The 26,450-nt window shown below is 39.3% G+C and overlaps 1 protein-coding gene across 9 annotated transcripts in view; it reads left to right on the top strand.

Moving 5' to 3' along the window:
- LOC124856115 (calcium-dependent secretion activator 1-like) overlaps positions 1 to 16,798 on the top strand; it is a 417,550-nt gene extending 400,752 nt beyond the window's left edge. For all 9 annotated transcript variants that reach the window (XM_047346334.1, XM_047346331.1, XM_047346330.1 and 6 more), the window contains 2 exons: positions 13,107 to 13,211; positions 13,689 to 16,798. In XM_047346334.1, the coding sequence (XP_047202290.1) occupies positions 13,107 to 13,211; positions 13,689 to 13,862 (279 nt within the window). In that variant the 3' untranslated portion in view covers positions 13,863 to 16,798. The remainder of the gene's footprint in view (positions 1 to 13,106; positions 13,212 to 13,688) is intronic.
- The last annotated feature ends 9,652 nt before the right edge of the window (positions 16,799 to 26,450 follow it).

Below are 26,450 nucleotides of genomic sequence, written 5' to 3'. Positions count from 1 at the left end.
AAGGAAATCCTAGAAACCTGTTTAATATGGGATTTAAATGACATGTCCTGGTCAAAAATAACACCAAGGTTTTTAACTTTATTACCGGAGGTTAATTTAATGCCATCCAGGTTAAGTGATTGACTAAGCAGTTTCTTTTTCAAAGACTGCGGCCCAAAGACGACAACTTCTTTCTTGTCTTAATTAAGAAGCAGAAAATTTAGAGTGATCCAAGTTTTTATGTCTTCAAGACATGCTTGTAGTCTATCTAACTGGTTGGGCTCATCAAGATTTATGGATAAGTAAAGCTGAGTATCATCAGTGTAACAGTGAAAATTTATCCTATGCTGCCTGATAATTTTACCTACTGGAAGCATATATATAGTGAAGAGAATTGGCCTAAGCACTGAACCCTGTGGTACTCCACAATTAACCCTAGAGTTTAAAGATGATTTATACAGGTCTTTCTCAAAATATTAGCATATTGTGATAAAGTTCATTATTTTCCATAATGTCATGATGAAAATTTAACATTCATATATTTTAGATTCATTGCACACTAACTGAAATATTTCAGGTCTTTTATTGTCTTAATACTAATTACTAATAAATACTAATACTAATAATAATTTTGCCATACAGCTCATGAAAACCCAAAATTCCTATCTCACAAAATTAGCATATTTCATCCGACCAATAAAAGAAAAGTGTTTTTAATACAAAAAACATCAACCTTCAAATAATCATGTACAGTTATGCACTCAATACTTCGTCAGGAATCCTTTTGCAGAAATGACTGCTTCAATGCGGCATGGCATGGAGGCAATCAGCCTGTGGCACGGCTGAGGTCTTATGGAGGCCCAGGATGCTTCAATAGCGGCCTTTAGCTCATCCAGAGTGTTGGGTCTTGAGTCTCTCAACGTTCTCTTCACAATATCCCACAGATTCTCTATGGGGTTCAGGTCAGAAGAGTTGGCAGGCCTTCTGGACAGCAGTCAGGTCGGCAGTCTTACCCATGATTGTGGTTTTGAGTGATGAACCAGGCTGGGAGTTTTAAAGGCCTCAGGAATCTTTTGCAGGTGTTTAGAGTTAACTCGTTGATTCAGATGATTAGGTTCATAGCTCGTTTAGAGACCCTTTTAATGATATGCTAATTTTGTGAGATAGGAATTTTGGGTTTTCGTGAGCTGTATGGCAAAATCATCCGTATTAAGACAACAAAAGACCTGAAATATTTCAGTTAGTGTGCAATGAATCTAAAATATATGAATGTTAAATTTTCATCATGACATTATGGAAAATAATGAACTTTATCACAATATGCTAATATTTTGAGAAGGACCTGTAATTTACATAAACATACTGGAATTTGTCAGACAAATAAGATTTAAACAAGCCTAGTGCTGTTCCCCTGATCCCTACAGCATATTCCAGCCTTTCTAAGAGAATATTGTGATTGACTGTATCAAATGCAGCACTGAGATCTAACAGGACTAGTACAGACAAAAGTCCATTATCTGAGGCTAGGAGAATATCATTAGTGATTGTCAGCAGAGCTGTTTCAGTGCTATGATGAGCTCCGAAACCTGACTGAAACTCAAACAGGTCATTGCTGTGTAAATGCTCACACATTTGATTAGCAACTATTTTCTCAAGAATTTTAGATAAAAACTGAAGATTGGATATAGGTCTGTAATGTTTCAAGTCATCTCGGTCAAGCGAAGGTTTCTTAAGCAAAGGTTTAATTACAGCTACCTTAAAAGCTTGTGGTACATATCCATTTACTAAGGATAGATTGATCATATTTAAAATGGGGCTAGTAATCAGAGGGAACACTTCCTTAAATAATTTGGTTGGGATTGGGTCTAACATACAAGTTGAAGGTTTAGATGAAGCTAGTATTTTTGATAACTCAAGAAGCTCCACAGGATCAAAACAGTCCAAACACAGATCAGGTTCTACAGTTACTTCCAATGTTATATCACTTGCTGAGGATGAAGTAATTATCTTCGGGAGTATGTCAACGATTTTATTTTTAATAGAATCAATTTTAAAATAACACCCTTCGTGCTTCTACACCTGCAGAAACATGCATATTAACAGATATTTTACCAAAAAGTGCACAGTACTTATAAATGCAAGATGTATTGAGTGGTAATGGTAAATGCGGCTCCATGTAGAACATTTGTGTATCTATTAATACCTGAATCTAAACGCCTGTGGGTCTGAGTGTAAGCGCGCTTGCGCATACATTGTTTCTCCATAAAAATATGCAATAGAGAGTGTGAGGAACCGCAGACCTGCCCCCCTGAACCTGGGACAGATACGGAGGAAATCTGAGCCATAACCATCCAAAGGCCTCCCAGAGCACAGGAACCCAGGAGAACCATCATCAAGACTACTGCAATCCCCCCAGAGAAGAGCAAGGGAGAGACCCAGGGGAACCACCCAGCAGCCACAGTGCAGAAGCCCCAGGGAGCTGCGGCAACGAGCCCAAAGGCCACGCCTGCAGCTGCCTACGCCCAAGCAGATCCAGCCATGGAGCCAGAGACCCGAGACCCCTGGATATATCACTCCCCAAGCATAGGGCCGACAGAGCCCAGGGGTCCAGGCCTCAGCAAGCATCCACCGGGAGTGAGCCAGCACACACAAGCAGGTAGTGTGGTGGGGAGGAGACGGAGCAGTCCAACCCAACCTGACTCAAAAAACAGGCACACACAGTCACAATCACTCATTCCCACCCTCATGCGTACACATAAAAACACTCACACCCATGCACCCAACGTAGCACCCAACGTAGCGACAAACAACAATGGACATTGTACACTCACTCACACTCCCCATACATACTCTATACTCCCAGGTCCAGGTGGCAATACCCCATAGAGGCAACCAGCCCCCGCACACAGGAGGTGGTCCCCTTCCCTCCAGGGTGGAGACAGGCAGACCGCCCCAGCACCTAAATCTGGGCTGGCCTACCTTGGGCTTGTACCTGAACCTGAGCGACCCCACCCCCCCACCCCGACCCCAGTCCCCAACAACCCCCATCCTCATCCGGAGAGGGGGGCATGTACAAAAGACAGGTCCAAACTAGCCAGCCATGAAACAGTCCCAACCCCCCAATGAATTCTGATCTGAACCCCATGTGCCCCCTACCCCCAATTAACCCCAACAGGGCTACCCCCAACCAGGACACAGATATCAAAAATATGCCCCCGATCCCAAACGCCATGAATCTCTTCCCCTCAGTAAAGGGGCACACCGCCACAGGTGAGTTCCATCACCGAGAAGCTGACAAAGCCAAACCCACACACCCCACGCCACACTCTAGCCCCCCCCTCCATCCTGATACATCCCTGCAGCCCCCCACGATGACTGGCAGCAGAAGAGCCCACCCAACCATTTGGCCAGTGCCAGCAGCCCCAGCCCCTTAGTCCATTAGAGGAAAACATGCAATGTAATAACCGCTCTAGGCCAAGCACAACCCACCAGCCGCCCAAGTATTATAGCGATAGCCATAATGCTCCACTTGTAAAAGTAAATCTGTTGGGCTTCTTCTCTGCCTGACAGGACACCACAACAAAGAAAAAGTAAAAAATAAATTATTTAAGTTTGCGCCCATATAAATGTTGTCTTCAGATTTATTTAGTTGAATACGAAGATGAATTTTTGTACATGTAAATATAGTTAGTGTTTACGCTGGGCTTTAGATCCTTTGCAATCTTTGTTCACCTCTTACTGAAACCATCAGCAGAGTACTTGAAAAAAACCTTGGAGCATTAAGAGTGTTTGTGCCCACCCCTCTTTATGGGCACAATGGATCTCTTGTGAAATTTGGCTGTTGAATTTGTCTAATAATCTGAAGACTTTCTGATAGGATTGAAGATAGGCCATTTAAAAGAGATGAAGAGGATACAGAGGAAAAAAATAGAAGGTTATACTATGTTTTGCATCAAATTCTCCCTCCCCCTTCCATCAAGACTTTGTGAGGATTTGGGTGTAAAAAAAAGTGAGGTTTTGGTGTGTGGCTGTGGCATGGGCTTCCAGTGGGAGCTGGTGTCAGATGGGGGCAGGAGGTCGCTCTCCCAGCTCTCACTTAAAGGGGGATGGACTAGCAGATGTAGATTTGTGTATGTGGGAATGTGTGTGTGTGTTACAAATCGCATGTCGCCTGAGTATAGGTAGGGTTTCATCACAATGTCGTGAAGTGACAAAACACACAAATACACACACACAAATAATGCAGCTGAACACATTAAGCTTCCTTCAGATGGAGCTTGTTAGAATGTCACAGGATTGATCCTTGCCGGATTATTGTATTATTTATTCAGAGCCACATTACGCATATTTTGGCTGACTGTAAGTTCTAGCCCTCTGCCAATCTTCTAGCAATCTTATGAAGCCTATATAACTTGGGAAATTTGTCTGTTATTATAATTTTCTTTATTTCTTGCATAGATATATAGATATATAGATATATCTATATATATATCTATATATGTATAGATATAGATATCTATATATATATCTATATATATATATATATATAGATATATATATAGATATATATAGATATATATATATATAAGTAAGAACCTATAACCAACCTTAGTCGATCCTTAAATCCTTTAAACTACTACCAATAAAATACATTATACCTTAATTTATAAAGCAATTTAAAAACAACAAAGTTGACCAAAGTACACTGAAAAAAGAACAAAATAAAACACAAGTAAAAATAAAAGTTCTAGTTATCATAAAAACATTAAAATAAATTAAACCAGTAACAAAACATTAAAAGTCAATAAAACAATAAAAGGCAACTTCTCAAACTGAGTTAAAAGCCAAGGAGAAAAAAATGTGTTTTAAGACAAGATTAAAAAACAAGGAGTTCACCTGTCTGATTTGCAAATTCCACATTTTGGGGAGCAGCAGCTGAAAATGCTTGGTCACCTCTCAGCCTCCTCTTTGACTTTGGGATGAACAACAGTAAGTGATCTGCTGACCTGAGTGAGCATGAAGGAGCATACAGCTCAATCTGGTGGACAGATACTGAGGGGCAAGACCATGTAAACATTTAAAAACAAATTAAAGAATTTTAACATCCATCTGGAAAACTAACTGGAAGCCAGTGCAGTGATGGTAAAACAGGAATGATGTGTTCTTTTTTTTTATGTCAGTTGAAAGGTGTGCAGCATTTTGAATCAGTGAATAAATTGACTGTCTCAACCCAACATAAGTGGCATTAATCTAAAGGAGTTGTAATAAAAGTATGAATTAATATCTCAAAATTATTCAGTGAACGACATGGTTTGACTTTAGCCTGTTGTGTCAAATGATAAAAGCAGGACTTCATTACTGATTCGATCTGTGCATCTCTCTCTCTACGTACAAGTTTTAAATCATTGTCCAGCCTCACACCCAGGTTTGCTGCTGTCTGAGTGAAATATTGTGTTAAAGAACCCAGATTAGCTTACCTGTAACTAAACCTTAGCTATTACTAACCTAAATCCTTCTTAGCAATCTGCCATTGGATTAACCAGAACTGTGGTAAAAATTAAAAACCTAAATGAAAGTAAGACAACTGAGATTCTGTATAAGAACATAGTGAATCAATCTATAAATAAAATTTGGGCCTCCTTAAGATCAGTCATATAATTCTGCTATATGACTGATCTTAAGGGGGACCATTTTTCATATTTCACAATCAAAGTGAGGACAGATTATTGTAAAGTCAGGGCATTTTCATTGTCCTCACTCAGGACTATGGTTTGAATTGAGTTATGGGTAGGCTTAGGGTTAGGTAATAATCACTCTGAGTGAGAAGTGATTGCTCTGCTGATTGATTTGATTTTGCACACTGTCATTCTATGAAAATTAGTTGTTTGCACATTTATGTCCTATATCTAAGACATCTCTCATTCTACAAGCTGTAGGAAGAAATTCATAAAAAGTGATGTAGTGTTAATATGTTTAACATTTGCATGATTTGTTTCAGAAGGACGCTCACTTCCATATAAGTAAAAATGATTAAAAAAAACAAAACAAGCACAAAATGGCTCCTGTAAAAATGGCTGCAGATGGGAGCTGCGTGGCAAGGTGCAAAATCTACAGAAAAAGAAGGAATTAGGCAGAGCAGCCAGTCAGTGGATCAGTCACTCCAGGCCTGGCCTCTCAGCAGGGGGTTGTGCTCGGGGCGCGATCACAGGCCTGCTGCTACACTGAAGCCTTCACAGGCACACAGTGACAGATAGGAGGCTGCTGGCACCAGGTCACTTAACTGATTCACCCCAGCACTGCTTCATCATAATAATTTCCCCTCGCATATCCTTTAAGCAAGCTTGACCTACATGTAAGCATTATCAATTAATTCCAGGTCTAAAGTAAAAAATAATTTATCTGTGATAAAAAAAATTACAAAAAACTTTCAAATTCAGTTCTTTTTTTCAGAATTATACAACTGAATAAGTACACATTTTCACCAAAGTATTAAGCAGGAGCAATAATCTTTACACTGTAAAAGCTAATAGCCCTCTTAGGTTAATTGCAGTTATTTTGTCTCTTAAACTCTACTTATGTGTTTTTTTTTGGGAGACAAAATCAGAATCAGAAAAGCTTTATTGCCAAGTACGTTTTTGGACATACAAGGAATTTGTTTTGGCATAGTCGGCGCAATACAATACAAATTAAACAGTATAAACATATCTACAATATAATATAATAAATATATTTTGCACAGAACGTAAGTTTATGTGTTTTCCAATGTTTAATTTATAGTTGTAAATTGTCCTGACGTTCTGAAGCTTGGCAGACTTGAGACAATGCAAATCTGAAAGTTGACTTTACTCGTAGTTTGAAAACAGCTTTTGAACTTTTCTTTCTAAGAGATATACAATTTACAGTGCAGTCACTTTACGATTCAATTTGATTACGATGCAGAATGCTAATAAGTTGAAGATCTCTCACCTTACCAGTAACTAAAACTAAATCCTTCTTAGCAATCTCCCATTTCTCTGCTAGATTTTTATAGAGCCTGTTTATATTTAAATGAATGGGATGTATAAAATGCAGAGTCACGATGAGATAAGATTCCATGGCAGTAGCTGTCCATGCATCACAAGTTAGTTATTTGACCTTCTTGTCATCCTATACGTATTCCATTTTGATGTTATTGTAGTGTACGGCGGTTGCCATTTCAGTAAAATATCTTAAAGCTGGGATGGTATACCTAAAAATAAACCCCATATTGCAAACAACTTGATTCCCAACAAATCTCCATAGCTGCAGGTCCTTTGTGGAAAACGTTTCAATGAACCTTGTAATCAGCTTTGCCTTCTCTGACACTGTTATGGATATGTATCATTTTTTTCTTCACAGCAAAAACGATGATGTTTTAACAATAGTTTTTGCTTGACATTCTCTTTGAAACATACAGGGGTTGGACAATGAAACTGAAACACCTGTCATTTTACTGTGGGAGGTTTCATGGCTAAATTGGACCAGCCTGGTAGCCAGTCTTCATTGATTGCACATTGCACCAGTAAGAGCAGAGTGTGAAGGTTCAATTAGCAGGGTACAATTTTGTTCAAAATATTGAAATGCACACAACATTATGGGTGACATACCAGAGTTCAAATGAGGACAAATTGTTGGTGCACGTCTTGCTGGCGCATCTGTGACCAAGACAGCAAGCCTTTGTGATGTATCAAGAGCCACAGTATCCAGGGTAATGTCAGCATACCACCAAGAAGGACGAACCACATCCAACAGGATTAACTGTGGATGCAAGAGGAAGCTGTCTGAAAGGGATGTTCGGGTGCTAACCCAGATTGTATCCAAAAAACATAAAACCACGGCTGCCCAAATCACTGCAGAATTAAATGTGCACCTCAACTCTCCTGTTTCCACCAGAACTGTCCGTCGGGAGCTCCACAGGGTCAATATACACGGCCGGGCTGCTATAGCCAAACCTTTGGTCACTTATGCCATTGCCAAACGTCGGTTTCAATGGTGCAAGGAGCGCAAATCTTGGGTTGTGGACGATGTGAAACATGTATTGTTCTCTGATGAGTCCACCTTTACTGTTTTCCCCACATCCGGGAGAGTTACGGTGTGGAGAAGCCCCAAAGAAGCGTACCACCCAGAATTTTGCATGCCCCAGAGTGAAGCATGGGGGTGGATCAGTGATGGTTTGGGCTGCCATATCATGGCATTCCCTTGGCCCAATAGTTGTGCTAGACTACCGAACCATTCTTGAGGACCATGTGCATCCAATGGTTCAAACATTGTATCCTGGAGGCGGTGCCGTGTATCAGGATGACAATGCACCAGTGCACACTGCAAGACTGGTGAAAGATTGGTTTGATAAACATGAAAGTGAAGTTGAACATCTCCCATGGCCTGCACAGTCACCAGATCTAGGCGAGTAAGGAAACGTTTTCCTCCACCAGTATCACGTAGTGACCTTGCCACTATCCTGCAAGAAGAATGGCTTAAAATCCCTCTGACCATTGTGCAGGATTTGTATATGTCATTCCCAAGACGTATTGACACTGTATTGACCGCAAAAGGAGGCCCTACACCATACTAATAAATTATTTTGGTCTAAAACCAGGTGTTTCAGTTTCATTGACAAACCCCTGTATCTGATGAACACATACTGCTACATTCTTCAATAAATTAATTACCTACTCTATCTGATGGTTGTTTTATACAAGCATTTCGCTGAAATGCTAGGCTAACACTAGCATGTTTACTATCTGTTTCAAAATGTCTTGTTTATATTTAAGCTCATAACATAATGTGGTTCTAGTCAGTGATGTGTGGACAAAACTGACAGAAAAGAATCAGAAACTTAGCCCATTCCTTTAAACATCAAACATTAATAAGTCTTTCAGCTGCACTCCCATTAGGTTGCTCATACAGCAGCAACTAATCAACAACTAATCAAGCAAATTTAAACAGCTCTTGGCAACCCTCCACTGTGTCCACCAGTGTCATTCAGCACTCAAAACTAGTCTTGCCATACAAACAGCCAGTAGGTGGAACTGTTTGTGAGCCTTGAAAATGGCATTCAGTCTCATTCAGTTAATGTCTGCTGTGAAGTAGCAAAAGGTTGGTAGAAATAGGATTTTGCCAATGTGAGTTACACTAACTTCCTTTTTGGTCAAAAAGGATTGCCGAAGACTACAATACAAAATGCAAATCTTAAGAATTATGCCTCTTCAACTTTTTAGCTGTCATCTGATAGAATTTGAAGATGAAACAAGTTCAAAGTTTGACATCCATTTGTAATACATGTGACTCCCCTGCTCTCATTAGGGGTTCTAAAGTGATGTCAAAATACAATCAAATGTAAATGTTAAGAAGATTACTTTCATGCCCCCAAACGTTTTGAAGTGTTTTTTGTATGTTGGATTTACAGGTCCTTCTCAAAATATTAGCATATTGTGATGAAGTTCATTATTTTCCATAATGTAATGATGAAAATTTAACATTCATATATTTTAGATTCATTGCACACTAACTGAAATATTTCAGGTCTTTTATTGTCTTAATACGGATGATTTTGGCATACAGCTCATGAAAACCTAAAATTCCTATCTCACAAAATTAGCATATCATTAAAAGGGTCTCTAAACGAGCTATGAACCTAATCATCTGAATCAACGAGTTATCTCTAAACACCTGTAAAAGATTCCTGAGGCCTTTAAAACTCCCAGCCTGGTTCATCACTCAAAACCCCAATCATGGGTAAGACTGCCAACCTGACTGCTGTCCAGAAGGCCACTATTGACACCCTCAAGCAAGAAGGTAAGACACAGAAAGAAATTTCTGAACGAATAGGCTGTTCCCAGAGTGCTGTATCAAGGCACCTCAGTGGGAAGTCTGTGGGAAGGAAAAAGTGTGGCAGAAAAGGAAATGCCAAAATGCCAGAAGTCCAGTGTCAAGTACCCACAGTCAGTGATGGTCTGGGTTTGCCGTGTCAGCTGCTGGTGTTGGTCCACTGTGTTTTATCAAGGGCAGGGTCAATGCAGCTAGCTATCAGGAGATTTTGGAGCACTTCATGCTTCCATCTGCTGAAAAGCTTTATGGAGATGAAGATTTCATTTTTCAGCACGACCTGGCACCTGCTCACAGTGCCAAAACCACTGGTAAATGGTTTACTGACCATGGTATCACTGTGCTCAATTGGCCTGCCAACTCTCCTGACCTGAACCCCATAGAGAATCTGTGGGATATTGTGAAGAGAACGTTGAGAGACTCAAGACCCAACACTCTGGTTGAGCTAAAGGCCGCTATCAAAGCATCCTGGGCCTCCATAAGACCTCAGCAGTGCCACAGGCTGATTGCCTCCATGCCACGCCGTATTGAAGCAGTCATTTCTGCCAAAGGATTCCCGACCAAGTATTGAGTGCATAACTGTACATGATTATTTGAAGGTTGACGTTTTTTGTATTAAAAACACTTTTCTTTCATTGGTCGGATGAAATATGCTAATTTTGTGAGATAGGAATTTTGGGTTTTCATGAGCTGTATGCCAAAATCATCCGTATTAAGACAATAAAAGACCTGAAATATTTCAGTTAGTGTGCAATGAATCTAAAATATATGAATGTTAAATTTTCATCATGACATTATGGAAAATAATGAACTTTATCACAATATGCTAATATTTTGAGAAGGACCTGTACAATTACGTGTTTTATGGCAAGAAGCCAGAAGCCTACTTTGAGGCATAACCCCACTGATATGCTTTTTGGAAGAGTTGATATTTTGATAACCTTTTAATCTTTGATGCCTTCAGAATATACTTGTTTATTTTCAAGTTCATGTGCAGATGCCCCTTCCAAAAAAGGGCATACACTATTATTCTCTTTGGACTGTCTGTAGCTTGGATACATTGGACACATTTTCTGTGGCATTGTTTCAATAAGCTCCTGCAATGTCACAAAGTTTATTTATGTTTAGAGTTCCCTTAGTTTTAACCAAGATCTTGAAGAGATAATGCAAGAGTGGCTTTTATCACGTTCTTTTCCAGCACATCCAAAAAATTGTCAATAGGGTTAAGGTCTAGACTCTTTGTTGACTAATCAACCTGTGGAAATTGCGTCTCGTGCTCCTTTAACCACTCTTACTCAATTTGAGCCCGATGAATCCCAGCATTGTCATCTTGAAACATGCTTGTACTATTAGGGAAGAAAATAATTCCTAATTGAATAATCTGGTAAACACTGTGCATATGCATCATTACATGCCTCTCTCTATGGTAAATCTGGAGTCATCAGAGCCCATGACATTCTTCTATTTTTCTAAAGTCCAATCTTTATGCTCCATAGCCAATTTAAGCCTTTTTCCCTGACTACACAGCTATTTAGTCCCAATCTCTTGAGTTTCCTTTGCTCGCTGCATGTGGAAATGCTCTAACTTACCCTTTTGAACATAGCCGTGAGTTCTGTGTTGTTTTTTGTAGGATTTGATTTCACCTACCATTTAAGTGATCTCAGATCAAGATCACTCAACATTTTTTTCTGACCACTATTATTTCATGAAGATTATGGTCTCCTTTCTCATTCCAGTTTTTAATAATGTGTTGAACAGGGTGTAACTCAACTGTAGTAGTCTCTGTCATAGTGGGATGCAGCTTTTTGACCCACATGCAGAAAACTCCAGGAGATTGTTGTAAAGTTTTAAATGGTTTATTGAGAGCTGGAATAAAGCAGTATTCGGCCCCGGAAATGGCCACTGGGTCGGGAGAAGGTAAGCCTCTGAAGGAGGAGAAGGGGAGAGCAGTGAAATGACAGTAATGAGGATGTGTGTTGATCAGAGAGTTAGTCTTAATGGTGATGGGGGAATAATGGAAGCTGGGGGAAGATGGGCAGGATCCCAGCAGATTGGTCCTTGTGGAGTTCTTGGTTTCAGTCATTGAGTTGAAGGAGGGCAGATGTTGCAGGAGTTGGTGAAGCACAGTCTAAAAGAGAGCCTTGTGGTTGTCAGTCATGAAGCTTGAAATCTATGGGGTGTATTGTAGAGAGAGGTCTTAGCCAGGTATTTTGTAATATTGTCTGAGAGGAGATCTCCTGGAAGCCTTCCAGAAGGGAACCTTTAAACAAGAAGCACAGGGCAATGTTATCAAGAGCAAAACAAGGAGAACCAGTGATGAAGTGCATCCGGCTTTGCAATCCAGCTCTACCCCCCCAATGCACTTGCATCTCCAAGAAGAGAGAAAAACCACCACCCAGACAACCAAACCTCCAGATCCCTGATAGTCTCAAAGAAATCCTGAGATGTCATCTTTGTTGGATGCATGGCAGTAATTTGACCCTTCCTCAACAGGTTAGCGTATTTTTCACAACCATAGAAGGTGTCTTCTGCAGTTACATCTGTTTGGCCAAATTTAAAACTATGTCAACGAAGAGGTCTGGGCTTATTATCCAAACGTTTTCGGGGATGCAGTAGATTCGATTTCCAAGGCCCACTGATATGTTTTATGGATATGTTTTTGGGTCTTTTCTTGTACTAATCAATTTGGTGCAAATCAGATAACACTTGAGGGACCAACCTTTAGTGAACATTAAATACTACACATTCCAGCAATACATTTCCATTAACAAGCAGCAACAAAATATGTTTTTGAGCCAGGTTAAAGATTATAAATTTAAAAGGGTGAACATTACCAAGGTAACATTTATCTCTGTGTTATCAGTGGGCGGTGCTCAGGTGATGGCAGAATATATATGTAGCTTTGTTGACTACCTATAGTAGTTAACAGCAACCATGGTGATTCTTCTCTAGATGAACCCAGACCTTTTCTTGCATATAGACATGGCCAGAAAAACTAAAGCTTTGAATACCTTAAACAACTTTAAAGGCATGCCTCCAACATGCTTTTTTTTGTTAGCTTGATATGTGTACCAATGTTTCTCATCTATATATGCTAAAGGTTGATCTTCAAACCACCTTCGGTACTTGGGTCTAATTAGATACATCTGTCAGATTTTAACACAGCAAAATCAAAACACTACAGATACTTTTCAGGAATGCTTGTCTGTGTGTTACATTCTGCATTTTGCTATGTCCATCATGTGATGGTAATATTATGGCTTGTATTTTTATGTTTGCTACAGCAATGGTACACCAGCAGTATGAACCTTATTGGAACATGGCTGACTGACCGTATGGACCTGCAGCTACATGTTTATCAACTGAAGATACTTATCAGGATTGTCAAAGTGAGAACAATGCACCACAATTAAATACAAGCCAATTTTGTACATTAATCTTATGATTATGTGAAATACTCATATGAAACAGGAGTACATGAAACTTTTTAACAATAAACCACAGTTATATAGATAATTTAACCATTGAGGTCCAGTAAGTAAAGTTGGGTACATTTTCAGAAGGTTTGGCTTAAGGGACAATATCAACCACATATCCCAAAGAGATGTTTAGCTGTTCTACAGTTATGGGCCTGTATAACACACAAAATGTTTTCTGCATTTAATTGCTGATACAAACTTTCCAAATTTCACCCTCACACAAGTCAGCCCGATGACTGACAGCAGCAGATCTACATTACCTGCTAGCATTATTTTTAAAGAAGAACTAAATCTTTTTAACTAAAACAAAAAGCCCTAATATTACACCAGGGAAACCCCTAAAACAATTTCCTCAGTGCCTATACTGTCTGTTATTCTTTGTGACAGAAAAAGTACCGTGATTTCCGTCTTCAAGGAGTGCTGGACTCGACATTGAACTGTAAGATGTATGAGACCGTAAGAAATCGGCTGACCTTAGAAGAAGCTACTGCTTCAGTGAGGGAAGGAGGCATGCAAGGGATTACAATGAGAGACAGCGATGAAGATGATAATGATAACTAGATCAAAGATCTAGTTAATATCAGAATGTCAAAATTGTATCTTTTTTCTCTTTTTTGTTAAATGTCACATTCCAATGGTTAAATAAATATATGTTTCTATAAAAGTAATTACAAGAGGAAAATGCATTAGGTCTGAAAAACGGCTCCACCAAGTACGTTCTTTATCTCTGGAATGGCACCATAAAAAAAGAACACAATTTAATGTGAAAAGAAACATTTCTGGCATATCAAAATAAAAACAGTCCATGATCTTTTGGACACTGGACAAACCCCCACAAACAACTGGTTTGTGTCTTAAAGGATGAAACATTAATATTTGATACTCATGCCTAAAGTAAATGACTCTGCAGCTGCCATGGTACCTATTAGCATTAATTGGAAGGATGACACCCAGCTAAAAAGGAACATTTAGAGGCAGTAAAGATTTATCGCTTTCTGGTGGTAACTTACCTGATTGAGTCATCTAAGCCCCAAAATTTCAGTCACATTTGCTTAATTTGGTGCAGACCTATGCCTTCTCAGATGAGCCTAGGCCCCAACCTTAAAAAATTTCATGTCTAATTAATAACTGTTAGTTCACTCAATACAGCTTTAAATTGTTTAAGGCATTTCTATGTGTTAATAACGTCAAACAAGAAATACAAACAAATAATTGCTGTCTTTACTTTAGAACTAACTTACACATTTAAATGATAAAGCCAACTCTAAAATCAAAACTTCAAGCATTATTCAAGTTTGCACAAAGAAAAAGATGTAGATTCCACTAGCAATAGCTTCTGAGCTAATGTGAAGATTACCCATACATCTACCGATAAGTGTGAATAACCCAGAAAATATTTTAAAGCATTTGAAAAGAGGGACACTTTGTGCTATTAAGAGTGCTTCTTTTCTGCTATTTTTACTTAAAGGTTTCACACCATCCTGGACATTGTGAAGTGACATGTGATTTCAATATCCACACAAAAACAGTTTGTGTTTTGAGAACTAACACTAATATTCATATTCATTATATTGTAGTCAAATTCTTGGGGGACATTTTACTCTTAGATCAAACTATGACAAAAATAGGCTGAATTGAGAAAAAAGGTACTTCTGCTATGAAATTGTCTTTAATATCATTTATGTTTAACTGAGGTGTATCCCCTTGAATAGATAACATGATTTTGCAAAAACATCAATTAAAAGAGTGATATTGAGTTTTAATCCTTTGAAAATGAAATTTTGTTATTTTGCCTTTTGTTATTTTTTCTCTGGAACTTGTGAAACTTTCTGTAGCAGTGTTGTATGGCTGGAACTGTATATTGTCATATTGAATTTTAAATGATTAATTAATTTAAATAGATTGGAATCTATAAATGTTATCTATAAATGTACATCAGTCTTTCAGACAAACATAATGACATTTCCCAAACTGTGTTCATTTAGTAATGTGTTTATTTATGTAAGAAGCTCAGACACACATCAAGACAAACAAAGAATGGTCAATTTCAAATATGATTGTTGCACAACTATTTTCATCAAGGTGGACTGAACAATTCAAGTTACAACATAAAAAGCTAAATGATGGTCATGGTGGTAGTTGGGTTGTTTGTGTGTGGGGGGCTGCTGTAACCTACAGTATGTCCTGAAACATTGAGTTGATTGATGGTATTAAAGGGACCAAACCTGATGTTTATTTAATCACAAATTTCATAAAATATAGATAATTCTTTTTGTCATATCCAGTCTATTTGCACCAGAAGTAAAATTGTGATCACTGAACAAAATACAATTTCCAATAAATCAGGGCACTGTGGATGCCCAATTTTGTGTCAGAATATGTGACAACCTCTGCTCAAACACATGATGCCATGGGTGTCTTCCTGGCAGAGATCAATGTTTTAAAAAGCTATTTCCTAAATAAAAATTTCATATCTGCACCAACTTCTTTAAAATTTTCTTATTTAATCTTGATGGAATACCTGCAAACAGGCTGGATATGCTGTATAATAAATGTCCCTATAAAATTACTGATAAATTGACTAGATATAAGCTGCATACAGTGAGAAATCTTTAAACGCTATAAGATTTCTGCAATTGTGTTCTTTGTTTCCTCCTATTTCTGTCTTTGTTTTAATTAATTGATACGTTAGAAAAGTAATAAAATGTTTCTTTAATTACAGTTATTCCTAAACTTTTTTGACATTTTTCTTTAAGAAAATAAATTTTTATTTCATATAAATACTCTTTAAGCAATGGAAGCATTTGCCATTTGTGATGTACATTGTTCTATCTGCACTTCGCTTCATTCCAGAATGTATGATGTGGCTTCCATACCTTGTACTGAATTATTGTGAGTGAAGTCTGCCAGACGTTTTCTTCTATCAGCTGTTGTCTAAAATGTTATTCTTCAGCTAAGTGCTGCATGTAGCTGGTATTCATTCCTCAAAGTGCTTTTGCTTCATTTGTGAAATTATCACTGGAAACTATGGTTCTTCTTCAAGCACCCATTATTTCCAATAATATTTAAATAAAACAAATAAAATGTGGAAACAACTGTCAACTAATTTATTTAGCTTTTTAAAAGCATAAGAGTAATGAGAAAAGCATTGCAATTTCATGCATTGACATATTACAATGTTTGTTTTAGTTTGTGTAGTTTTGTATAATTTTTTGTTGTATTATTTTGTTTCTTTATCATATTCTAAACATATACAACAAGAAGCATTTAGCCACAGTGTGGAGTTTAGTAACTTGTCCAAGATGTTAGACACTAAACCCAAGGATAGTGTTAGGGTGCTATTAAGGCAGGAAGGTGGTATCTAAAGTGTTTCTGGGTGGACTGCTCTATTCAGATCCAAAGATGCCTTAACAGAAGGTAAACACCTAAACACACTATGATAAATCAAAGGTTTCTTTGTAATGGCTGCAAAAAATAAAGAAAACTGATAAGAAAAATTGTCTTCAGCCACTTTATGTTCAAGACTTCAAAAAAGTGGACACTTGCAGTGGACAGGGATCTTACCTTGTGAGACTGCAAAGAAATACATATTTGTTAATCTGTGAGCATGATCTCCTTCACTCCTCCACAGCAGCATTTTCTTAAGACTTGGACTGTTAGATTAATCTTGCGGATTAGAGCATCAGTCATCTTGGGAGCTGATGTTGCAGAAGACGATGGAAAGAATTGCTACAGATTAAATCTGCAATGTTTAAATTAAAGTCCAGAGCAAAATATTGAGACTCTTAAAGTCTTAAATTAAAGGAAGGGTGGATATATTTGAATTATTTGCTGGAAGGGGAAAACAAAGCCTTCTTAGAAGAAAAAAAACAAGGTTTTAAATAAAGTTAGATGAAAAGAGTTAATATAATTCCCAATGACTTTTTTTCCTCTATTACTTTCCCTTTTTTCACTTTCATTTTACTGTTGGCTGCAAAAAATTTATTTTCTAATTTGGCTGTTTCCTTTTAAGTTGAACAGAATTCATATTTACATTAGAATATGTAAAACAAGACAGTTAAAGCAAAAAAGGACCATGACCAAGGCCCCTTCCACACAAAGCTGGGTTTGGGAGTTTCCGCCAAGCTGGGTTATGAGGACCCACCCACATGAAATGGTGGCAAAACCGACTACATTTGAAACCTACTCCCAGAGTAGGAACGTTTGGAGCCACCACATGTGGTGGCACAGCTTAACCAGCTACAAACTGGCTGGTTTGTAACACCACCCAACAACAACAATGGTGGACTGCAGTTGTGTTCCAGAGGCTTTTGAATTTATTGTGGATTTTATACCAACATCTTTTGCTCCTCTATGGACTGACTGCAGTCAACTGCACTTGGAAAACTACATTTGCTACTGGTGCTTAGTTCCTCAGCAGGGATGATTTTCTCAACATGAATGGCCACCAGGAGAAGGTACTGGATAAGACCTGGCTGGACCAGCAGAAGGTGGGACAACTTTGTAAGTAGCCTTGTAGTTGGACAGCGAGTAGAGGGAGAATATTTGGAGGATACAATGTTTGAACCATTGGATGCACATGGTCCTCAAGAATGGTTCGGTAGTCCTTGGCATTGACGCGCCCATCTAGCACAAGTATTGGGCCAAGGAAATGCCATGATATGGCAGCCCAAACCATCACTGATCCATCCCCATGCTTCACTCTGGGCATGCAACAGTCTGGGTGGTACGCTTCTTTGGGGCTTCTCCACACCGTAACTCTCCCGGTTGTGGGAAAAACAGTAAAGGTGGACTCATCAGAGAACAATACATGTTTCACATCGTCCACAGCCCGAGATTTGCGCTCCTTGCACCATTGAAACCAACGTTTGGCATTGGCATGAGTGACCAAAGGTTTGGCTATAGCAGCCTGCCCGTGTATATTGACCCTGTGGAGCTCCCGACGGACAGTTCTGGTGGAAACAGGAGAGTTGAGGTGCACATTTAATTCTGCCGTGATTTGGGCAGCCGTGGTTTTATGTTTTTTGGATACAATACGGGTTAGCACCCGAACATCCCTTTCAGACAGCTTCCTCTTGCGTCCACAGTTAATCCTGTGCGATGTGGTTTGTCCTTCTTGGTGGTATGCTGACATTACCCTGGATACCGTGGCTCTTGATACATCACAAAGACTTGCTGTCTTGGTCACAGATGCGCCAGCAAGACGTGCACCAACAATTTGTCCTCTTTTGAACTCTGGTATGTCACCCATAATGTTGTGCGCATTTCAATATTTCGAGCAAAACTGTGCTCTTACCCTGCTAATTGAACCTTCACACTCTGCTCTTACTGGTGCAATGTGCAATCAATGAAGACTGGCTACCAGGCTGGTCCAATTTAGCAATGAAACCTCCCACATTAAAATGACAGGTGTTTCAGTTTCATTGTCCAACCCGTGTACATCAGGCTGCCCTGAGGCCTAGTATTTAGTTGTGGGCTTTCATGGTGTCCATGACATGCCACAATGTTTGGGAGCAGTAGATGGGACCCAAATTGACATAAAGAAGCCATCTCATAACTCCATGGACTACATAAACCAGAAAGGTAAATAGTCATTAAATGTGCAGGCTGTCTGTAATTATAAGTATATGTAGCGCTTCCTTTATACCCCCCACTAGGATAGCGCCCCCGAGTTCAACTATTTTATATTACTTCCCTTTGTAGACTTTCAACTTACACCAACCCAACCGAATAATCAAACACTGTATCTTAACACTCTAATTTATTAGCAGGTCAGAAACACACAAAACAATAGAACTCATGCCAGAGCCAGTTAAAATGGTTTCTTTAAACCAAAAATCAGTCTCTATTAGTCTCACCTAGCCTATGTAATTTACAAAAACATTCTGTCTTTTAAATAAATCAAAACTGTACACTTCTCAGTAGCTGGTGGTATTAAATTAAATCCTCCAAATAAAAAACAGCGCAGTTTACCAGTTCGCATATGCAAACTAACCCCCCACGTTGCAGGCCTGGTCGACACTCGGGAGTGGCGGGGTCAAATACAATGCGATCCGTTAAATCCAATGAGTCACAAACTAGATTGGAGTACTCACTCAACCTCGGAATATTTTCTGTGTCCGTATGTGTCCACCTTTCGACGTTATGCAGCTCGGATCCAGCGAAACTCATCACAGATGGTCAGCGTGGCTCATCCGGTCCCACTCATTGCCAGAGGTGCTATCAGGCTTTCCGGTCACCTGTAGCACTATCTGGTTTCTGCCCCGAGTATCTTCCGGCACGGTCCACACAAACAGCCACGTTCCACACAAATAGCCGCATTCCATCCAAAGTTCAGTAATCTCATGTCGGTCTAGCTTAGCTGCACTGCAATATTACTATAACCTACTGAACTTTTTACAGCTTTGTAAAGTTTGGTGCATTCTGTATCGTTATACAATGACATACGTACACACATAAACCTTAACTAAAACTCTCAACAAGTTGAGTCCTTATTCAGTTTCTTTCTCTCTCTCTTCTTTCCCCACTCTTCTCATGCTCCTCCATCCTTCCACCTGCTCCCTCTCCTCAGCTAATCAGAATTTAAAATGATGGATTGTTCATTTCAACTTCCAGCCACTGAGAGTCAAAAAAACAACAATCTTGGCTGTTTCACATATGGAGCATGTTTTCTCACAGTACCTTTTTCAAACTATACAAACAAAATAATAAGAGCCCTTGGCTGGACAGGTTACTACACATATCCAGAACAGCTCAAATCAAACACAACTATAGGAAAATCGTACTTATGCCCCATCTGTTCAGAAAAGGGCCAAATAAAGGTCTTTCAAGTTGTGATAAACTTTAGCAGGGCTACATATAGTTTTGTAGGTGTGGTTATAAAGTGGCCAAGGAGTGGACATGGATCTGGTCAGCTGGTCTCTCAACGCAATTGATCAAATTTTCTCAATGGGAAGACAGGGTAAGGAAGATCCCTCTTGTCCAGACGGGACATTCTTCTCTGGATACACAATGGACTACTGGCAGAAGTGGACAATTGTATGTCTGACAACGATGTCAGTCGAGGACGTAGAAGATGTGTACATAATTGGATTTCTGATAACAGGATTTCTGCTTTGCGGTTCCCTGGCAAATTGTGAAATTGGGAAATGTCGGCAACAGTTCTGGCCATTGCAAGGCTACCTGGCTTATGTGAAGGGATCTGCAGAGCTATCAACACTCAGACTGAAATGTTAAGGGAGCAGAATCGCAAACTGGATGTGATTCTACAAGATCGCAGGGTGCCTGTGGTTCCTGTTTTATACCAGTGACCAAGCTTAGAAGGATTCACAGATTTGTAGATTTCTTAGAAGGATTGTATTCTTACCAGTAAACCGCCAAGGATTATTAATGTAATTTGATTTGTTTTTCTGTTGTTTGATTTTCTGTGTCATTGTAATGTTTTTCCTTATGTACAGTGCCTTGAGTGCCTTGTTGCTGAAAAGCGCTATATAAATAAACTTGACTTGACTTGAGTGTGCGTGATGCACGCGTATTTGCAAAATCTTTGGTGAACATGTCTTTGAAACTGGCAAGATCTCTCCTTTGAAGATGCAGATTGTGGATGATGATGAATACCAGTAGTTGTTCTCGGTGATGTCATGAAGCAGTACTTTTAACGGTGGCACCACACCTCAAGAACAGTACTTTGGACTTTGTTAGTGCAGAGCATGAATGGCAGTTTAATGTGTTGCCTCAAGGCCAGATTTGCTGCGCTCAGAATGGCTCAGAATATGGACATACATTTGGAAAACCTGCCCCGTGGTATTTACTCTTGCTTTGCCCCCCACAATTACTGCGAGGCTAGTAAGGACGCTGTGGAGGAATATTTGGTTATGGGAGCCATACAAGCTGAAAAGGACTCAGCCTCGTCTCAGTCAGTGACAAAAATATTAGACTGTGTGGAGGGTTCTAATTGTAAGAGAGTGTGGTGAGTGCTAAAGAAATATATTGTCCCTTTAGGATTGAGCACAAGGTTCTTTGGTAGGTGGTGACACATTTTGACAGTGTTTGTCTTGGTTTTAGTTTTGGGCTTATATGCTTCTTAAAAATTGCTCAACCTTTTTCTTTTGTGTATGCCATTTCACAACTGTTTTTTCAATTCCTGCAGGGCAACGGTTCCACTGTTGAAAGATTAGCATTTAGCATTTGGCGTTGGATTACAACCACTGCAGGTAAACATTCAAGAGAGTTTTCCAAATCTGCATGCTCCATAGTAGGACACTCTTCCAGGACCCTTCCAGATCTTGATTTCACCATCAATGCAGTGCATAGCTGGGGACCCACCCCAGATCAGAAAATATAACACTCCACCTGCCACTCCTGCGTCCAGTGTCCACCACTTGCCTGTACTTATTTATGATATTCTTTGTTTTCGCAGTGAGGGAAATACTTATCTTAGCTTTCCTCGTGGACTATGCCAAAAATGCTACTAATTCATCAAAATATTTTGACTGGCAGGACTCCCTGTCAACATTTTGTTGTACTTTCCTTAGTCCAGTGTAGCCCAAGAAGTTCCACCTTGTTGTTGGTCCACACAAATGACTCTTTTCTGACATTTGCGTTTGTTGTTGCCACCATGTTCTTCTTTGTCCTGCAACATGCATATGCGCAATGTTAACTGTTTACTTCAGGCATTACAGATGTAGCATAAGTATTACAACGTCTATTATGGCTCCTCTGGCTTTGTGTAATTTCATTTTCATGGTTCATCTGTTCTGTGCGGATATCATCTTCGACTCTGTGGGGATTTGGCCTAAAGTGTCAAGAGTAGTAATCACTCTAGACTTCTTTACACGTTGTTACTGTAAGTCATTGGTCCCTAATGGTTCTGGCTTAAATCTGTGCTTGAGGTAGTCAGGGACCTTGACCTTAGAGGTCAAGAAGAGGCCAACAGGTTTGTGCGTGCATGCCTGCATTCCTGGTGTCTCGTGGAGAAATCCAGCATGACATGTTTGAATTTCATTAATGGATTTTTATAATTAATGGATTATTATTATTATTTGAGTTGAGCATCCACAGAATTTGAGTTGTACCCTCCTGTAGACCAGTCAGAACTCACTAGAATGCAGTGATGCACAGTGATAAAAATCTACACAAATTTATACCACCTTCAAATATCTCATAGTAAATGCCTTTTTTTTTTTACAACTCATTAAAGAAAGGGGGATCTTTACAAAGGATCCACAAATGGTAAACCCCAAAACCCAAACAGACATGCACCACACACAGAAAAACAAGGGCCCTCTGAGATCTACTTGCACACATTATATAAATATGCAACCACTAGTCTCTCCCCATTGAATAAACAGGGCATACGCCCTCCCCAAGACAAGCAAAATGTAATTAGACTTTCATCATTGCCTTAATTGTACAATACATTAAAATGTCATAATGCAATATAACTCAGAAATATTTTCTTGATAATTTAATGTTGGGTGAATGATCCCCCTGTACTATATTTCACGTGTAGCCACATATGTCAGAAGTCCTAAAAGATTACAAGGACTGTAAATGGCAAGAAAATAAAAATCAAACTTTGGTTACAACTTGTGTTGTTATTTGCATCAATAAATTGTGAAAATGTAAGCATGCAGTTACACAATGCATTCACTAAGACCTGTGTTGACTGCCTGATTTGCATTTGTATGGCTCATAGCAACTATCTTTACATGTGAAACCCTACCCTAGACCTGAGGAGAGGGGGGTCAGGGGGGCAACACTGATAAAGAAAGCTGACGTCAATTCATACCATTTTACAGTGCTGATAGAAAACTGCTGTTTCAGCCACTACCCTGAAGTTCTATTGCAATTTTACGTGTCAATAACTGCTGATAATCCTGCTTTTCATGCAGTGTAATAGACAAGTAAATGAGCACAAAAACTTCTATAACAATAATACAATTATTAATATAGAGATAAGATTATTAACCTTATCATCCCCCTAGTGTGAAATTAAATAATTTCAGAGGCAGGACAGATTAAAGGTGCACCTCTAGAAGGTAATATTAGGAAAGATAAATAAATAACAGAAAAAATGATAAATAACAAAATACATTTACAAAAAATACATTTAGAAAAAATGTGAAAATGATTTATATACATTAATACAAACTCTAGACAAGATAAAGCACGATACTTGATGCACTATATACATAGAAGGAAGATGTAAATGAGGTGAAAAAGTATTTGCTGTGTAGCCTAAGCCTAAAAGGTCATCTACAACACACCCATCTGAGGAGAAGCTCGCTCGTGTGCAGCAATATGCTCTCTAGCTTCTGATAGCAGCAGGTACCAGTGCTGCTTGCATTCCAGTGTTGTGCAGGAAAACAGGGAACAACGAATTGATATGCTCGGGAATGCCTGTTTGTTTAACTTTATCACCTCCTGGCCTGTGGGTGAAAGACTGACAGGCTCACCTTTTTACAGTGTGCTTTGTGTATCCAGGTAGCCCGTTTTTCACAGCGGTGGAAGTTGTCAATAACACTTGGAATGGACCCTCCCACTTTGGATCAGACCACGTTTTCTTCTTAATGGTCTTAATCAACACCCAGTCACCTTATTTCACATCACCAGGAACCTATAGGGGGTCAGAAACATCATTTGGCAGCATATTAGCATTATGTATGTCTCTAGACAGTAATGTCTCCCTCATGCTAACGTTGCATCTTGTGGATCTTTTAGGTCTTTTTGTAGATCAGGGATATAATAAGGTCTGCCATGTAATATTTCAAAAGGTGTTAGTCCACTCTGAGCTGATGGGGTTATTCTCATGTTAAGTTTTACTGTGTAAACATTCAACCCAATTTCTTTTTGTTTCTTCCATTGTTTTCCTAAGCTTACTTTTAACTGTCCCATTTGTTCTCTCTACCAACCCTGCACTCTGGGGGTGGTAACTACAATGTGTTTTCAGGTCAATCTTAAAACATTTACCAAGTTCTTGTATGACTTTGTTAACAAAATGTGTTCCATTATCACTATAAATCCTTCTTGGAATTCCAAATGTGGGTGCTTTTGCCATCGTTATAGCATCTGGTCCTTTGCAGGGAAAGATTTCCACCAACTTTGAAAATGCATCTATAGTTACTAGGCAGTATTTATGCCGTCCTACCCTATTTAGTTCAATAAAGTCCATGTGGATGGTATGTGTTGGAAACATTTAAAATACTTAATAGGGTCTGAATTGCTATGCTCAAGTTATGTTTAATAATGTGTGAAATAAAATGTATTGTGTAACTTAGTGGCCTGCTAACAGGCCTCTGTGTGTGTTTGACTTAGATATAATTTGCCCGGCAACAGTGAAGATATGGAAACAGACAGTTCAACTGACATCTGATAAAGTGTATGTTTTTTCTTTGCATGTACACGCCTTGCTTTTGAATAAAAACTGCTGAAGCTGGAAAGGAGACCAGAAGCGTTTGTGGTGAGCAGCAATGGGGCTGCAGCGTTTCTCTCTGGCCGGCCAGAAAAACTTGACTGCGCAGTCTTTGTGTTTTTATTTTTACTATAAAGTATACGATAGCTTTTCCAAAACAAACCAACACGCAGGAGTTCTAGGTAATAACTCCAACAATTTGGGGACCCCGACGTGATTTTGGGAAAAGCAGAGAGATTCGGATAAAACAGAGATCCACCAACGGACATCTGACACCGGGTACCCATCTAAACTACAAAATAAGGTAAGCAGAACCTGTTTAATCAAACTCTGCTTTTGGCATTTTTTGATAGGCCTAAATTAAATGGTGTCTTATGTCCAAGTAAGTGGAAAACTCTGCTAATTTTATTATTAAGAGGAAATGTAAGAAAAAGTGAACGAGGTCAATAATAACAATAATGTTCTAAAAGAGGTTGAAGATTTTTTCCTGAGTTTGCCAACTCCACAAATTCATGATTGTGCTGGGTTTGAGGCCCGTAGTCTGGGAAGCTACGAATGCTGTGTGAAATATAAGTCAAGATTATATGCTGAGACCAGGCAAAAATAAAATGGTGTGATTGCTGTGTTTTATGCGAGTTCTGCCTCGATAAAACCAGATTACAGATGTAATAATACACAAAGCACATACTATAAGTCCTGTGAAGCAATGAATTACTGTGAACAGATCATATGAATCTGTGAGACCAGTAATAGTGAGAGCATGACTGTGAGTTATAAATGACATTTATAACAAGACCAGCATGAGAGAACTTTGAGCTGAAAATAGGATGATTCAGCAAGACTAGTCATAACTGGACGGCATTTAGTGCATTCCAGAAAAAATAGAAGTTGCACAAAACACAAACACATAAAAATACATGAGCTGTTCACGGAAAATATAATCTGTGATACAGACGTTGCCAGGAGGAGTGAGTGAGAAATAGTTTGAGTGGAGAGACGCGCTGGTCTCAGCAACTCTCATCGCAGGTGACCGAATGCAGTTATCTGTCTGGCAACCTCGCGGTGTTAACAAGGACAGAAAACTGATTGCTGTTTTGATGTATGATTGAGAAGCATTGGAGCGAGTGAATTTTAACTGAATAAAGATGGAAGGAGAGTTTGACAGGGAGATTGATGACTCAGGTTGGGGTGCAGAGGCACCGGTTTGGTACAGCAGACTCAGGAGGAAAAACAGGCTGAAAAGTTGATTAAGAAAATGAACCAGAAAATACAAGAGGACGTGGAGAGAGATGGAAAAGATAAAAAGAGTAGAAAGAGTGTTGGAAGATGGTTTTGGCTGAACATGAAGAAAGCTAAAAAAGAAAAGGAGTTGGCAGAAGAGAAATGCAAGGAAAGTGGATGGTTTAAAGGCAAGTGGAAAGATTTAAGAGACAAAGCAACAAAAGATGAGACTTTCTGGTCTCAAATGGTGTTAATATGGCAGGGAGGAAAACATGCAATGTTTGGTAAACCTGACACCACACATACAGAACCACACACTGACAGGAATAAGGAAGTAGCTGACAAGCCACCACCCTCTGCACCTCCCACTGGTTCTGCCCAGTCTCCTCCCCCTCCTACATCTCCTCCCACAGGGCTGTACACTGTACTTGACGTCAAAGAAGGGCATGTAACTGTTCGTGGCTTGCCCAGCCTACAGGCTGCTCTCACCGACTGTCCCACCCCTACAGCTCCAC

The sequence above is a fragment of the Girardinichthys multiradiatus genome, chromosome 20 (genome assembly GCF_021462225.1).
Source record: "Girardinichthys multiradiatus isolate DD_20200921_A chromosome 20, DD_fGirMul_XY1, whole genome shotgun sequence".
Classification (NCBI taxonomy): Eukaryota; Metazoa; Chordata; class Actinopteri; order Cyprinodontiformes; family Goodeidae; genus Girardinichthys; species Girardinichthys multiradiatus.
This window is presented reverse-complemented; position numbering and strand designations above follow the sequence as displayed.